Source organism: Vipera berus (genome assembly GCF_964194415.1).
Source record: "Vipera berus genome assembly, chromosome: 1".
Classification (NCBI taxonomy): Eukaryota; Metazoa; Chordata; class Lepidosauria; order Squamata; family Viperidae; genus Vipera; species Vipera berus.
The window spans coordinates 327,115,704-327,133,655 of NC_138202.1; the positions used below are offsets into that span (position 1 = coordinate 327,115,704).

Sequence of the window (17,952 nt, forward strand, 5' to 3'; positions counted from 1 at the left end):
TCCAAGGGACTCACAGGAGTCTTCTCCAGCACCATAGTTCAAAGGCCTCAATTCTTTGGCGCTCAGCCTTTCTTATGGTCCAACTTTCACAGCCATAAATTGCCTTGACTATACGCACTTTTGTTGACAGGGTGATGTCTCTGCTTTTTAGTGTGCTGTCTAGATTTGCCATGGCTTTCTTCCCCAGGAGCAGGTGTCTTTTAATTTCTTGGCTGCAGTCCCCGTCTGCGGTGATCTTGGAGCCCAGGAAAATAAAATCTGTCACTGCCTCCATTTCTTCCCCATCTATTTGCCAGGAATTGAGAGGGCCTGATGCCATGATCTTGGTTTTCTTAATGTTAACTTTCAATCTAACTTTTGCACTCTCCTTCTTCACTCGTAACAAGAGGCTCTTTAGTTCCTCTTCACTTTCTACCATTAGAGTGGTATCATCTGCATATCTTAGGTTGTTGATATTTCTCCCGGCAATCTTAATTCCAACTTTTGATTCATCTAGCCCTGCCTTTCTCATGATGTGCTCTGCATATAAGTTAAACAGGCAGGGTGACAGTATACTCCTTTCCCAATTTTGAACCAATCAGTGGTTCTGTGTCCAGTTCTCACTGTTGCTTCTTGACCCGCATATAGGTTTCCCAAGAGACAAATAAAATGGTCTGGTACTCCCATCTCTTTAAGAACTTGCCACAGTTTTTTGTGATCCACACAATCAAATGCTTTAGCATAGTCAATGAAGCAGAAGTAGATGTTTTTCTGGAACTCCCTAGCTTTCTCCATGATCCAGCATATGTTGGCAATTTGATCTCTAGTTCCTCTGTCTCTTCGAAATCCTGCCTGTACTTCTGGTAGTTCTCGATCAACATACTGCTAGAGTCTAGCTTGTAGGATTTTAAGCATAATTTTACTAGCATGTGAAATGAGTGCAATGGTGCGATAGTTTGAACATTCTTTGGGAGTGCCTTTCTTTGGAATTGGAATGTAAACTGATCTTTTCCAATCCTGTGGCCACTGTTGAGTTTTCCAAATTTGCTGGCAAATTGAGTGTAGCACTTTTACTGCATCGTCTTTTAAGATTTTGAATAGCTCAAGTGGAATACTGTCACATCCACTAGCTTTGTTGTTACTCAGCTTTCCTAAGGCCCTCATCGTGGTTATTAGGGATGTTAAGCTCATTCTTGTATAGTTCTTCGGTGTAATTTTGCCACCTCTTCTTAATCTCTTCTGCCTCTGTTACATCCCTGCCATTTTGGTCCTTTATCATGCCCATTTTTGCATGAAACGTTCCCTTCATCTCTCCAATTTTCTTGAAGAGATCTCTGGTCCTCCCTATTCTATTGTTTTCTTCTATTTCTTTGCACTGTTCATTTAAGAAGGCATTTTTATTTCTTCTACCTATTCTCTGGAATTCTGCATTCAATTGGGTGTACCTTTCTTTTTCTCCCTTGCCTTTCGCTTCCCTCCTTTCCTCAGCTATTTGCAAAGCTTCCTCAGACAGCCATTTTGCTTTCTTGCATTTCTTTTTCTTTGGGATGGTTTCAGTTGCTACCTCTTGTACAATGTTGCGAACCTCTGTCCATAGTTCTTCAGGCACTCTGTCTATCAGATCTAATTCCTTAAATCTATTTGTCACCTCTACTGTATATTCATCAGGGGTATGATTTAGTTCATACCTGAGTGGCCTAGTGCTTTCCCCTACTTTCTTCAGTTTAAGCCTAAACTTTGCAATGAGAAGCTCATGGTCTGAGCCACAGTCAGCTCCTGGTCTTGTTTTTACTGACTGTATAGAGCTTCTCCATCTTTGGCTGCAGAGCACATAGTCAATCTGATTACTGTGTTGACAGTCTGGTGATGTCCATGTGTAGAGCCGTCTCTTCGGTTTTTGGAAAAGAGTGTTTGCTAGGACCATCATATTCTCTTGACAAAATTCTGTCAGCCTGTGCCCTGCTTCATTTTGTACTCCAAAGCCAAACTTGCCTGTTATTCCGGTTATCTTTTGGCTTCCTACTTTAGCATTCCAGTCCCCCATGATGATAAGGACATCATTTTTGGTGTTAGTTCTATAAAGTGCTGTAGGGCTTCATAGAACCGGCCAATTTCATCCTCTTCAGCACTGGTGGTTGGGGCATAGACTTGTAGTACTGTAATATTGAAAGGTTTGCCTTTGATTCGAACTGAGATCATTCTGTCATTTTGGGGATTGTATCCCAGTATTGCTTTTCCTATTCTTTTATTTACTATGAAGGCTACTCTATTTCTTCTGAGGGATTCTTGCCTGCAGTATGATGGTCATCTGAATTAAATTCACCCATTCCTGTCCATTTTAGTTTGCTGATTCCTAAGATGTCGATGTTCAGTCTTGTCATCTGTTGTTTGACCACGTCCAGCTTTCCTTGATTCATGGATCTTACATTCCAGGTTCCTATGGAGAAAAAATCTTTACAGCATTGGACTTTCCTTTCACTACCAGATACATCCACAGTGGTTAAAGCTGCTATTTCTTTCCCCTAATAAATGATATAGTTAATCCTGCTTCTCACAGTAAAACCCTTATTATTATAAAGTCTCAGACATATACTGTAGTTTCATAAATGAACATTACTATACATGATTTTCATTGCCTGTATCCAACCTGTTGATTTCAGCAAGTGCTTTGCAGCTATTGAACAGCTGTAATCAAATATAGAATCAGAATAAAGCAGAGGATGGTCAGGATTATCCTTTACCGATTTACAGTTGCACTTCGCAGTTATATGGTTTCAGTTTAAGAGAAATGTAGGTTGGGGTCCTTAATCTTTTCGGGCCAGTGAGAAATATTGAGAGTGAAATGTACTGTAGATACTCTCACAAAATGGTTGCTGTAGTGAATGTGACTAATCACAAATCACTTTTGTATCAGAAGGCAAAGAACTGAGTGGCAACTAACTCTTGATTTTTATTTATGCCTTTAGATTTATAGGAGACCTTTGAACATAGTCTTTGCTTTGTACCATGCTAACTATTCTTTCATTTTTTTAATTAAAAGAATATTTAATTGGTTAGGTAGGGACTTGGCAGGTACAAAGGAATGCATAAATGACACATTATTGCTTCTGAAGATGGGGGGAAGGGGGCAAGATCTAAGTTTAACATTTTGCCTTATTCCAAAACCAGTAGGAAATCATAGAAAACTGAAGAGCTCCTGGTTTGTTTTGACTTGTCAAAAGAGAAGAATGAAACTGTTGGGAATGTTGTATTAAACTGAAAAACAGTTCCATGAACCCTCCCTTTGAAACACGTAACTATTCAAAAGAACCGGCAACATTCTCACTTTCAGCAGGCAAACAATTGATTTGTCTTAAATGTAATGCACCTAAATATTACTGAGTTCACCAGGATTCATTTCAAGCTTTTTATTCCTGGGACTAGGAAGACTTAGATGTGAATCCATTTGCATAGGTTGATTCTGGACTATTCTTTTGAATAGTTCAGTTTAATTCACAGGGTCATTGTTGTAGGCAGAATTAACAGGAGTGCTATACTCTGCCTTGCTCTTCCAAGGACATCCAGAGAGAGCAACAACAATAATAGTAATAGTAATAATAAATGCTAGATCCAGTCTGAACATCTGGCTGACTGTGTGACAAAACATAATAATACTATTTGAACTAAATCAGAATGTAAGAGAATGGTCAGTAAGAAAACCATAAGAAAAATCCTTATCTCATTATTTTTATTTTATATTGCTTTAATGCATCTTGCATGTATTTTATTGCTGTTTAATTGAAAAATGATTTGAGGCACTTTGATTACCTACGGCAACACCTGCGGCCGGCGTCAACTTCCCTCCGTCCAGTGCGCTCCCACAGAGAGGGCCTCCTCAGGGTGCCTCCGATCAAAGAATGCCGACTGGTGGCCCCCAGGGGGAGAGCGTTCTCTGTGGGCGCGCCAGACCTGTGGAACCGCTTGCCGGTTGAGCTCCGGATGGCCCCCGACCTTCGCTCCTTCCGGCGGGATCTAAAAACTTATTTATTTGAGCAATCTGGCCTGGTTTGATGGGTTGGGGTTGGGGTTTAAACATGGTTTTTAATTATTGTATATATCGGGCATAATATTTAATTGTTTTTTTAACTTTTGTCTTTTGTCTTTTAATACTTATTGCCCTGTACACCGCCCTGAGTCCTTCGGGAGAAGGGCGGTATAAAAATTTAATAAATAAATAAATAAATAAATAAATATTGGAAGTATTATCATCATTAGAAGAAATTGTGTTTCAAAACAATCTAATTCAAAGTTGGAAGCCAATTGGTTTAGGAACTCTTTTAAACCATAAATATACTTACTTGGTTCAGAATGTGTAGACCTAAAAGGATCAACCCTTACCAATATTTTGTGACAATTGAAAAAGTGCTGGTATAAACAGTCTTCTGGCTTGAGGTTAAAGTACTGTTTTGACCTTTATCTAGATGTATACTTAGAAGACTCCCTCAGATGCATAAATCAGCTGGAACTATCACATGTTATAACCCATGTCTACAACAGCCTAGTCATTTTGTATCATTTGGATATAGGTATCTGCCAGTAATATTAGTTGTGAATCCTACTGAAGCTAGAGGGCAATATCATGTCCTTTATATACTAATCTTTTATCTTGGTGATGTTACCCAGCTCTCAGAGAAAGAAAACAGAAACTAAAATCTCAGGCTTTCAGGGTTGCTTTCTGAAAGCCAAGAAGTTTGCAGTGCTCTAAGCTGGTTGTCACCTCTGTACAAATTTCTGTCCTTGATACATTAAGTCATCTGATGTGGGAGAGTCCACACATGATCCAAGGGTTTTTGTATAGTTGGAGTACAGATTAGAGTATGTGAGGAGTACTGGGTCATTGTGACGTGAGGTTCCCTCTGCCTTTTGGGAGCAATGCCCTGCATAGGCATTTCAACACACTCTGTAAATGATTTCCTAAATCCTATGGTAGCTTGCCAACATTCCTGACCTCTGAACAAAATGCCTCAGCAGCATGAGACATACTGCAAGGTGGGGCCATGCCAGTTGGGAAGATGCTGAAATTTTCTCTTGTGTGCTTGCAAGAGGAGAACAAAAAATGGCCAGCCATAATCTTCAAGTTATTTCCCCCCCCCTCTCTCTCTCTCTCTCACACACACACACACACACAAACACACACACAGAGAGAGAGAGAGAGAGAGAGAGAGAGAGAGAGAGAGAGAGAGAGAGAGAGAGAGAGAGAGAGAGAGAGAGAGAGAGAGAGAGAGAGAGAGAGAGAGAGAGAGAGAGATATTGGTGGAGCAAATTAAAGAGCTCTTGGGGAATGAGAGAAAATTATTCTGTGGAATGGCTGAGGAGCAGGCTGCTATCCAAGCCCTTAAAAAATTGGACCTGAGTAAGCTAATCAAAGCAGTTACTTAATCCACACATCATACTAAGCCATGTTTTGTTCACCCCTAATTTAATGAATGGGTAAATTTGTACAACATACTAAACTTTATGTCATTATTTATAAGAGATACTGACTAAGTATCTCAAAACAGGGTGGCAAATAAACCAAAACACATCATAGCTTGCCACAAAGTGTAACCCAGCCTATGTCCAGCATAGAGTACGTCTATACAGAGCCTAGGTCAAATATGTCATGTTAATCTTTCATCATAGTAATCTTCTACAAATATTTTAGAACTGCAGATGGACCGCACTAGGTTAGTAACACTGGAAGCTCACAGACATTCCATTACCTAAATATCTCCATTGATTTTAATTGTTTATGTCATACTCTGGCTGAGCAGTAAATAATATATATGAAGTAAAAGGAAGCATATTTTAATTGATTTGAGAAGTTAGCTGTAGAAGTGAAATGATGCTAAATTTAGAACTGCATCATGCTTCTATAAAAAAATAGGTACTCCTTTTCATGTATTTGTTACATGTGCATTTAGAGAGTAGAAGGTTATAATAGGCAATCATTTCACATGGAATATATTAAAATATGTCTGAAGTATATTTACTAGAATTATTTTTAATATTTAGTTGCACTCCCAACAGCAGGACATAGCAAAGATATAGTGTAAAGGCATTAAACTATTTGTTCAGAAAAAAAATCCCACACAATTCTTTCAGCATTTGTTCACTGAAAGAAATAGGAGATGATCATTTCCTTGCTTTTTCCTACTTAAATGATTTCATGTAACAGTAAAGGACACTGAAGGGGAGCTGAGAGTGGAATGAAACCTTAGAATGTACATGAAGCTATTACCATTGCTCTATGCTGTCCCTCCTAATATTGCTTACTGCATAGCATGTGACTTACAGCACTGTGCCTGCTGTCAGAATTTTGAAAATAAGAGTGAAAGAGGCCCTAAATTGTGATATGAAGGCCCTTTATCTTTTGTAATACTTAGGTCTCCCTTGAGACATGTTCCTAAAAACTAGGAGGAGAAGCTGGAAGCATTTTCTTTTCCATACCTCCAAAGAATGGAGATGCTTGCTTCCAAAACAAGTGACTACTTGGTTCTTACCCATATTGGGGACGTATTGAGAAGTATGCACATCTCATTCTGATATGATAAATATGCATCTCTATTCTTCAGAGAAGTCCTGAAGCTAAAGAGATTAGAAATACAGGTGGTCCTCGACTTATGACCACAGTCGAGCCCAAAATTTCTATTGCTAAGCAAGACAGTTGTTAAATCAGTTTAGGCCCACTATACAACCTTTCTTGCCATAGTTGTTAAGTGAATCACTGCAGTTGTTAAGTTAATAACATGGTTGTTAAGAGAATCTGGCTTCCCCACTGACTTTGCTTGTCAGAAGGTCGTAAAAGGGGATCAGATGATCCAGGGACTCATAAATATGAGTCAGCTGCCAAGCATCTAAATTTTGGTCATGTGACCATGGGGATGTTGCAGTGGTCATAAGTCACTTTTAGTGCCGTTGTAACTTCGAACGGCCACTCACGAACTGCTGTAAGTCGAGGACAATCTGTACACATCTTCCACGTTTCATTTGGAAATCCTGCATATTCCTATGGGACAGTTGTTCTTGGCAACACAAAACAGCTTTTACTGTAAATATAGAACTGCTTCCATTAACAGCCTTATATATGATTAAGCAATTATGAACGCCATCACCGCCCACTTAGACTGGGGATCATCCAAAGGGAATAAAAAGGAACTTTATGCTTTGTCCCCTGCTAGCTTCCTAGCTTGGATGAAGAGGTAATGTTTTGTGGTGAGCATTTGAAAGGAACTTGAATTTGATACAAAGTTCCAACACATTGAAGGTTGTATCCTACTTTATGGTCATTTGTATTTTCCAAGATAGAATAATAGAATTAGAATTCTATTTGGGCTAGTGAGTTCAACCCCATACTTAGCACAGAAATAAAAATTAAGAATCTAAGTTTAATAGTTATCCAGCCTCTGCATGAGTTTGTCCAATGAAGAGGGATGCATTATTAGTAGTTAAGAATTTTAGCAATCATCATTAGATTGAGGTTAGATTCCCTCTCCCTCAGGCAGCTGGATCATTGTTATAGCTGCCATTTAAATCATATCCAAATATGCTTGGATATTTCACTTCAAATATTGATCTGAACTATTTGACGGTCTGACAAAGACCATGTTGCCTATCTTTTGGTTGAAGAGTTAAGTTTGAAACTTGGGCCTTCTACCAGCAAAGCCGCAGCCTTTTACTATGCTATAATTTCCTTCCCATTTTATAGCATGTTTTGGGACATGTCATTTCCAGAACTTTCTTATATAAATGCTGTGAAACATCTGCAAGACTAATTTAAGTAATATTTGTACTATAAAGGTTTAGAGGGCTGCAGAGGCAGTAGAGACAGCCAGAGGTTAAGTTCTGCAAAGGGCATTTGAAGGAATTGCTTAGTAGCAGATGGAAACATAAAACAAAAAGTGTCTGACTGTGATTTTCTCTTGTTTAATTGAGGGCTGGTATCCTTGGGACAGCTGGCCCCTTCAGTCTCAAGGTGAAACTATATTAGAGCCATTCTGATCAGGAGACAAACAAAAATCTCTCCAGATAATCTGGAGCAGTTTTAAGTTCATGGTAAAATCCAGGTGAAAATTAAAACAAAAACAAAAAAACCACACATGTGAATATTCACATTTACTGTGGTTCTGGGATTTTGTTTGACAAGACTTAATATGTATCCCCGGGAATTACAAAGTTTGACTGAATATAATCATTGCTGCTTTTTGTTAATCAAGAAATTCCATTTTACTCTTGAGCTTTCTGAAACTGGTCTAAATTTCTGAGTTTTGTGGAAATTCTGCCAGTTGGCCCAGAGGGATTTGAAAAGTAGCCTGTTCGTTTTTGTTTTTATTCCCAGACACTTGTCAGCATTACACCACACATGTCAATCCATATTTCCAAGATTTAATAGAGGAAAATAGGTTCATTATCCAATTAGAACAATTCCTTCTAAACAAAACAGAAAACCCTCAGCAGATTACAAAAAAAAAAACTGGGGCTCTGATAAAATGATGTCTAACCTTAGCAAATAGTATTTACCTTAGTGGTTGAGCATTTAGTATGAATCTAACAAAGACAAGAGGAGTTTGGGAATTATACATTGCACAATTTATTTCAAGGCCGTTACAGATGATCTCATGGTTAAAAGAATAGATCTGATTGCAGAAAACAGATATAGAAATGAGTACTGTAGCCAAAACTTTTTTTAAAAAAGTGTCTGAAAGGAACAAATAGCTAGGATGAAGGCAGCAAGAATGTTGAAAAAGGAAAGGAGAAAGGAAAGGAAGGATCCTGGGAGAATTGGCTTTGGAGCATTTTCAATAAATACACAAAACAAGTGTAATGTTTTTAACATTTGTTTAATTGGATTCTCTTTACCTAATTTTAGGACTTGTATGGAGAACAGATCACATAGGCCGTATTTATGCAGAAATACTGACAGTTCAAACGGTTCATAAACTTTTAAGCACCGCTATACATGCTAACTTACCTGTTATGTAATAAGATGCAGTGATTGGTTTGTACAAGTGAAATGCATGTGCAAGAGAGCAGAGCTATGTTTACCAGCTTGTTCAGCTTGCCTATTTGAATGTATGGCCAAAAATATGGTCTTTAATTGGCATTTTTGTTTTGTTTTGATGTCTTTATATGGCTTTTTTACCATTTTACATCTCTGAACTTGTATAATTTTATTCTAATGTTTTATTCTAATGTTCTTAATCTCACATCATAGAATGCAGTTGGCAAGACTATGAAAATATGAAATCAAATGACCTCAAACGGAACAAAATGTTGAACAGGGGAGGAGAGAACTCAAAACATCACTATTATTTTTATTCATGTGCCTATTTTGAAATCACAAAAGCTGATGCAACTGCAAACAACTAGATTCCCCCACACACACACCTTTTTCGCATTACTGAAGCTTTTTATCAAGGGAGAGAGGAAAGCCAGTGCTACAAAAGCCATCAGCCTGATGCATATTATTTAAGTCTACATCTGTTCGTCCCTTGGCATTTGAAGAGAGTAATCCATGGTAATAATAGGCTGGCTGATGTGTGCCAAACTGAATGGATGGGGCATTTTATATCTGCCGGAATACCAGCTGAACAGGAGAAAAGCAGTGTCTGCTTCAAAAGGAGACCATTAACCTTAGCCCAGCTCTGCTGCTCAGGAGGAGAGGAAAAACACTTACTATAGTGGTGATACAGGAGCAGGCATGCTTATCTTTGAAATGGGTTATTAGCATCTATGGAGATCTGAAGGCTGGAGAAAGGATTTTCATTCAGAGAAGGCAAAAGGGGATCTTCTAAACTCTTGTGACCTATTTAAGGTGCAGATATTTTTCAGCTTTACTAGCAATGAATATTTGACTGAAGAGGCAATTTTAAACAATCAGAATGAGCTAAGATATACAAACGTTACTAATTGTACAATTGCTGATTATATTCTGTATTTTTGCTTGAGTTTTTCAATTTGCTTATCTAAGCTGGAGTGCATATGCATTATTCTGATTTTGAGGTTCACTATAGTCATCTCAGCTATGTGATTGGAAGACATGGGTAGCAGAGAGCACAATAAGCTAAACTATGTTTTGATAATAGTGTGTTCTTCACTAGATAATGTGAAAAATGTTTACTGTAGCAAATACTTCACTGGACACTTTTATAGTGGATGAGTAAGTAGTTTAAGTAGGCTTTTTGTTTACTTACCTTGTTGAAACAGTTAATAGGTTGTTTGCACATTTATATATTGTTAGAGCCTGCTGGAGCAGATCTGATCTAGCATTGTGTTCCTAAAGTGGCCAATTGGATGCCAATGAAAAGCCAACAAGGATGAGAGGATCTATCTATAGGACAAAAATTCAATAATCGCTTTCTTAGGGAAAATGCGAGTTCACAAATGGATCTTACGACAGAGGAATGTAAAAGAGGTGCAACTCTTTGTACCTGCTTCTTCATTACTTCAGGATACCTACATGGCTATTCAGTTTGATTTGGATTTACTCACCTTCAGAAATAAAGTCAGTCACCAAATGTGGATGTGTGAAAAAATCACTTCAGGATTGTATATTGAGTATAGTAGCTAGCCAGTGCTAAATATTTTGGAGAAAAATGCCCTTCCACTTTATAATTTTGAAAAGTTGATTTTCCTTGCCTTTGCTGGGTTTTATTTAAAGGCCAAATTACGCTTTTTATGTTACTGCCAGTGGGTGGACAGATTTTTCAGTAACTTTTCCATAAGTGAAATATGCAACAGACGTATTTCCAAAAGGGATTGTCCTACATCTTTTTTTCTGTGTGTTTTACCTTTTGTTTTTTTGAGCAAAGAGTTGTTCTTTGAATTCCACTTTCTCTCAACCTCTTGCCTGTTGCTTGGATACTGTATCAAAAGAGTGTAATTGGTAGCTGAGCCTGTTCCAAAATCAAATTAGAAAAGTGCTTCCTTTTTCTTACTTCCAAACCGGCTTTTGCAAGAGATTAACTGATGTTGTGGTAATGGTGAGGAAACTAAAGCTGTAAAGCAAGGGTTTAGTCCTAGCATTGAGTCGACTAGGTGGCCTGTTTGCCAATCCACTCACAATCCTTATTTGTTTTTCCTCCAACAATCCTAACATGGTTGGGAAAAAAAATATTACTTCTAAACAGGAATGTATTCTCCCTTTAGAAGGCTGCCTATCTGAACTTCATTTATTTATTGGATGCATAAAACAAGGTGTTCAAATTGTGTATCATTCATATTTATACTTTGCTTAAAGTAGCTTCATTTTTTTACACCTGCTATAAAAATAATACTGCTATAAAAATAATAATTTGAAGTCCCAGTACTGGGCAATATTTTGCTTTTTTAAAAGCTCAACTCATATTCCCCCGTGCGAAAAATACAAAGAAATTGCATGGAGGAAGCTATGCTGAAATATTTCTGTCTCTAGCCAACAGTTTACCTGGGATTTTTCCAGCTCTTCAATTTGTACAACGTGTGTGCTACATTTCATCAAATATCTCAGCATTATACTTACATTACAGGCAATACCCCAAACGCAAATATATGAAAGTGTATGGAATATTTAGGAAATACATGTTTTATTTGTTTTGGAAGGGAATGTATTACATTTGGGATTATAAATGTTTAAATACCTCAGGTTATTCTTTCTTTTAATTGGTCTCTTTTTCTCCAACTTTTCACCAGCATTAAGTGCCGTGTTGTTGCAGATTCATGGTATAATTTCCAGTCTTAGCAGTTTTGAACTCCAACTGAAGGATCTTACTGGAGTACTCTGTTGATAAGCTCTTTCATAATGCTGTCAGAAAGTATCTGCTATTATAATATCTCAGTGATAAATTGTTGAAAATATATTAAATACAGGTAGTCTTCAACTTACAACAGTTCATTTAGTGACCATTCAAAGTTACAATGGCACTGAAAAAAAAGTGACTTATGACCGTTTTTCACACATACCACCATTGCACCATTTCCGCAGTCATGTGATCAAAATTCGGACACTTTACAATTTATGATGGTTGCAGTGTCCCGTGGTCATGTGATCCCCTTTTGCGACCTTCTGACAAGCAAAGTCAAGGGGGAAATTTATTTAACAACTGTGTTACTAACTTAACAATTGTAGTTATTCAGTTAACAACTGCGTCAAGAAAGGTCATAAAATGGGGCAAAACTCACTTAACAATTTTCTCACTTAACAACAAAAATTTGGGGCTCAATTGTGGTCGTAAGTCAAGGATTACCTGTAATTTATTTTGGAAACTGGAAATATTACTGGAGAACAATCTGAAAACACAATATGGTTGCACTGTTATACCACCAGAAATGTAGATATCTGTCCAGGTTTGCATATTCTCAGCTGCTTATACTGTATGAATTCTCTCCTCTGTTTTTCTATTTTCGTGATGACTTCATGTGAAATCAGTAGATTCCTTTTGAGCATTTATGTATTCTTTAGAATTCGGAAAAATAGATTCTCCCAACTTTAGTAAGATTATAATATCACAAGTGCATTCACCTACACTATGAATTAATAATGGTAATTTTTTGGAGAATAGTTGACATGGCATTATGGGCTGGGCTGGGAACTGAACTAGGTGATCTCTAAAGTCCCTTTCAATTCTTCCATTTTATCAGTCTGTATGTGACACTGATGGGTAGCCTAGTAGAGTTCCAATTTCAAATGCCCATTCATCTAGCAATGAGCTTAGTAGATGACTTAATAGATCTCTCCCACTCTCTCGGTTTAGTTACCTAACAGCTTTCTTGTGAAGATACAATAAAATGGGAGTAGGGGGAACTGTGTGTGCCATTTCTAGAACCCTCAAGGCCTAGTATTATGCTAAGAGATTTTTTTTTAAGTTGAGGAAATATAAGTTATCATTTAATCTAATTTCAGCTGGCTGCACATTTTTCAGACAAGTCCAAGAAAAAAAAAACCTAGGCCACATGAGCATCTCATGATTATTTCAAGGCATTGCTGAAGAATAATGCATGTGTTTGTGTGTGCGTTGCAGAAATTTTGAACTGAATGAATTTTGCTGGAACATGTTTCCCCATCAGCCCTTTGGATCCTTCCTCTGAATATAAGTTGGCAAAGGTTTCAGTTGTGCTTTAAGTTCATATCATGCTTTTATGCCCTCTTTCTATATTGTTCTGTCTGGCTGCCATGCAGTAGCTCATTTATATGGCATAGATACAGGATACAGCCTTCCTATGCTACCTCTTATATCAGAGGTGACAGCATCTAACCATTCCTGACTGATCTTGAAAATGCCAAATACAGTATATATTGTTTCATTAGGCTTCTCCAGATTGGAAAGAAATTCTGGAAGAAGATAATGGCAATCAACTACTGCATTTTTACCAAGATAGCAGTGTAGTGGTGTCTATCAAACATTGAAGGAGTCTTTTCTTGCTTTCACATCAAATTGTCATCTAAAGCTGAGCAAACCATCTGCCCATCTCTGGCAGTTTTGTTAACAGAACCTTTCAAGCATTGGAGGCCTTTTCCTGCCTTGTTATAACAATATGTGTAGAGAAGCTGGAAGTAAACCACTATCCAACCTGTTCTCCTTAAACTGGTACCCAACTTCTTTATAAGTAAATCTTTCAGATTTTTATTTTATGCATCTGGTGAAGGGCATAACTGCCCATTGAAAAACAGCAGTTTGGGTCCTGATGGAAGTATAAGCCTAATTCATCTCTCTGCATATCCACTGGCACTTAAGTGTTTTGCAGTTGGAAGGTGCATAGCAACACCTGTTTGCAAAGGGTGGGGCAGTGGCATTTCAATGAATATACCTGCAGGTGTTATGTGCTGCTGGGTTCTGTTGACTGAGAATAGTATAAAGAAAAGTAATAGCTATTACAACTGAGTAGTCTGGTAATACAGATATACAGAGATGATAAAAAGAACCAATCATTTTCACTATAATTTCTAGTCTGACAAAAGTATCATCGGTTGTGCTAGCTAGATTTTCATGGCATTCTGCTTAAACCACATGATCCCAGTGCAAAAAAAAATCCATCTAGATAAGGAGGACAAGAGAGAGACTGTACAAGAGAAACATAAGCTCTATTCTCTTATCATGGTAGAATAAAATGGGTTGTACACCAAGGAAATTCCTTACCCAATGCAGAAGCCATCTGTGAAATTCACTGTCTCAAGATGTCACAATGGCTTTAAAATTGGATGAGAGGTCTGTTCATGGCTGTTAGCTTTGATAAAATGAAAGGCTCATCTGAGCACTGAAACAGTAACCCACATGATGGACATTTTCCACTTTGGCCATAGGGGAGACTTCAGATATTCTTGCTCAGTTTAGATTCATCATTTCTTATATCAGACAAATGATTTCACACCCTGATTTATGAAACTGGCTTGTACCATGCAAATCATGTTAACATTAACTACATTTAGAGTTTAGAAAAAAGCTCCAAGCTGTGCCTGCTGTAATCATCCTTGCAGCTTCATTGGAGAATCAAAAAGGCAATGAGTAGGTGCTACCTGGATGTTTGCTGTGACTCATTCTCATGATACTATAGCTTGAAGCAGTGGTTTCCAGCCTTTTATGCAAGTCCCTCCAATGACTCTATCAAAGACTTGGATTACCCCTCCCCCCCAGATCAAATTGTCATCTAATACTACTAAAACTCTCATGTCTGCAACCTTTAACTGAATGAAACTGTGCGGCATAGGGCAACACTTTTTCAACCAAATGTCTATGGAGCTTCTCAGTCATCCAGGGACATGGTTGTCCCAAAGGTGCTTCTCCAAGTTGCTAAAATGGGCTAATTTACAGAATGCATTTAAAATCCAAAATCCATGACTTCAGTGGAATTGAAATTTGGCACATTTTATAAGCATTTATAAAACATTTTCTGATATAAAAATACAATAAAACATTTTATGACATAATACATTTTATGACATAAAATGTCATAAAACATTTCCTGTGGTCAACTCCTTATGTTTGAATGTTCTATACAGTTCAACATGGACTGTTTCAAGACAGGTATATTTCTGAATATCTTCCTGATTTTTTTTAAGAACTAACAGATCCCCATGACCACTGGATAATGTACCCAATTGGTTAGGTTGGCACATTTTGAGCTATAACATGTTGTATAAATCATAACATGCTAATCCAGAAATACATCAGTTCATGGCTTGACACAATGTATGAACTTTTCTCTGAAAAAAAAATGCTTATGATGGGCTTTTCTCCATTTTTAAGCCAATTAAGTATTCCTGATTCCAAGTGCCTAATGTTGCATGCCAATCTGTCCAAGCAGTTTCACATTATTTAGTATATTATTAATATATTATTTTAAAATGGTAGCATTGTAGGCAACATTTTACATGCATAGGAAAGAGACTGATGAGTCAAGGCAACAGTCTTGATTAAAACTAAAAGAATTTGGATTTGCAAAAATATACACTGGTGGAAATGGTACATGCAAATTTTGTGATAAGAGGCAAATTCAAGCCTGGATATTGGTGCAACAGGAAGTAATCTAAGATAATTATTGTCTTTCATTCTAGAGTCCAACATTGGGAATAAATGATCCCAGTTTAGATATATTACAATACTTCATTGTTAAGTGAACTCTTATTTACAATTGTGATAATGCTATATTGCATAGAAAAATTGGGCATAAATGTACTGAAATAAAGTTCAGTGATGCAGACCTTGACTTTATTTTACATAGACTTCAGAAGATACTGACAGGCCATGTACATTTCAAAGCCCACTTGCTTTTGTTCTTCCCTGATGTAATGTAACTAGAATTCTATTACTATGAACATTTTGATTCTACTTCATCCATATTTGGCTCTGGCTCTTTCCAATATTGGAACACAAGGCATTTTGCCATGTTGGTATAGTCTTCAGGGAAGAAAAGTTTCACCCACTTCTTTTACAATGTCCAGATATATTATTATTCCACCATCTCCCCCCCCCCATCCCTATCTCTGCTAGTGAGGAAATTATAAACTGCTGCTATATTCTGCTGCTCAGTCCAGAAATGCATTTATCCCAGTAGCAGTACATTATTAACCACACACACAAGCAATACGGTTACAAGATGACTGGAAATCTTTACTCTATTATTGTATGCTAACCCTTAAATTCTGAAAATGCAGGATCAAAATTCATAAACACAGAAACAACATTGCAACCCTATACCAAATTAATAAAATCAATTCTGCTAATTATAAGGGATATTTAAAAAGACATAAGAACTCTGGGACAAGAAATTCCTGCCCTAGATCTTTCTCTCTCTCTTTTTCTTTGTTTCTCTTTTTTCCTTCTCTTTTTCTTCCTCCCTCTCTTCCCTAACCCTCTGAGTATGTCAGAGTTCAGGTTAGCCTGGAATCTTGGAAGTTAACTCTTCCGGATAAATACAGCAGCATATACACTATTAAATCCCAAATGCATTTTGGGAAAGCTTTGCTTTTCTAATGAAAATGCAAGCATGCATGCATGCATGCAACTGCACAGAAAGATACATCTCCAGTTCCAAGTGTCAAAATATTTAGCATCCTCAATTAAAACAAAGCTACACTTCAAGGTGAAGAAGACTCTTTTTGTTCTTTCCCCCCAAGTGCCATTTAAGTCTTGCAGCGTCTACATTTCTAGCAGTTCTTTCTCTTCTCGTGCAGGATGCTAAATACTTGAACAGCATTCCAAAGAGTTAGCTACTTTGTTTTCTATTTCCCTTTCCTTCTAGTGCAGGGAAGAAACAGCGTCCTCTTTTCGAAACGATAGTAATCCGAGACTTTTCCGTTACAATAAGCTCTTAACAAAAGATGTAATTCCACCAGCGTTGTTTGGGGAGGTACCATTGCCTCTTTACTGCGTGCGCTTCCATAGGTGATTCATTTTTCTTCCCCAAGTTTTCAGATCGGCCAGGAAGGGCGTGCTCATTCCAAGCTCCTAGCCTTCGGGTTGGACGTGGGAACGTGTCCCTTTGCAGTGAGGTTTTGGTTTCCAGGAACTCTGTGCCTCCTTAATAATCCCGCCCAGTTCTCCACCCACCGCCTTCAGCCTTTGGTACAGTCTTGGTTTCCTTTCCTCTACAATGCTTTATGCTAATACGTGACATCATCACTAAATACACAGTGAGTGGCTACTAGAAATTACAAACGAGCAGGAAGGTCTGAGGTGTGTGTGAGCTACTGGAAGCGTTAGGCAGGGAGGCAGGCAGGAGGAGGAGGAGGAGGAGGAGGAGGAGGAAGGGCCGCCGATGGCTCCATGCTACCTTTGCGTTGGCTTTGATTCTGATTTGGAAACTAAGGAGGAGAGACCTGGAATTTTTTGTCTGGCTTTTTTCTTTAATTGGTTAATTTCGTTAAGGTTGGCAACCGAAGTCAGTTTGAACTCTTAAGATTGCGGGTGGCAAGACTGCAATCCAAATTCCGTGCTCATTTCAAACTGCATTCCTTGATAAACCATCTGCTCGTGGATTATTTTTAATTTGAATGTGATATTCAAACTGAACAGCTAAAACATTTTTTTAAACAAAAAAAAATCCGGGATCTACTTAGATTTTGCGTTAAAGCACCCTGCGAGGATTGCTACCCGATTTTTAACAAACACCAAAGGTTATTTTATTTGTATGCTGGAATTTTAACATCCTACCACGTCCCTTCTAAATGGAATTACAGAACCCAGCTAGTATGCCCGGATCCATGTCCCCTGGTTACACGGCTTCAGTGCCATATAATTATAACCAATTAGAAGGAAGATTCAAGCAGTTGCAAGGTAAGCGCCATCTCTCTCTCTCCCTCTCCCTCGCTCTCGCAAGGGGCGTTGCTATGAAATATAGCTCAATAACACGATGAGGTGATTTTTGATGCTCCCTTAGTATGAAGGCTGATAAGACGGAAGAACCATCGGTTGCAAAATAATAGATGTCGGCTTGTATTTCTTTAAATAGAAGTTGATTTCCTTGTTTTCTTGACTCCGG

At 37.9% G+C, this 17,952-nt stretch overlaps 1 protein-coding gene across 2 annotated transcripts in view; it reads left to right on the forward strand.

Annotated features, from left to right (window-relative positions):
• Positions 1–17,952, forward strand: part of SPTBN1 (spectrin beta, non-erythrocytic 1) — a 193,035-nt gene that overhangs the window by 56,148 nt on the left and 118,935 nt on the right. Inside the window, exon 1 of one of the 2 annotated variants that reach the window (XM_081314581.1) lies at positions 17,217–17,747. The exons of the other annotated variant lie outside the window; for it this stretch is intronic. Within the exon in view, the coding sequence (XP_081170707.1) occupies positions 17,639–17,747 (109 nt within the window). The 5' untranslated portion in view covers positions 17,217–17,638. Of the gene's footprint in view, positions 1–17,216; positions 17,748–17,952 lie in introns of those variants that run through there. 2 annotated transcript variants of the gene reach the window in all.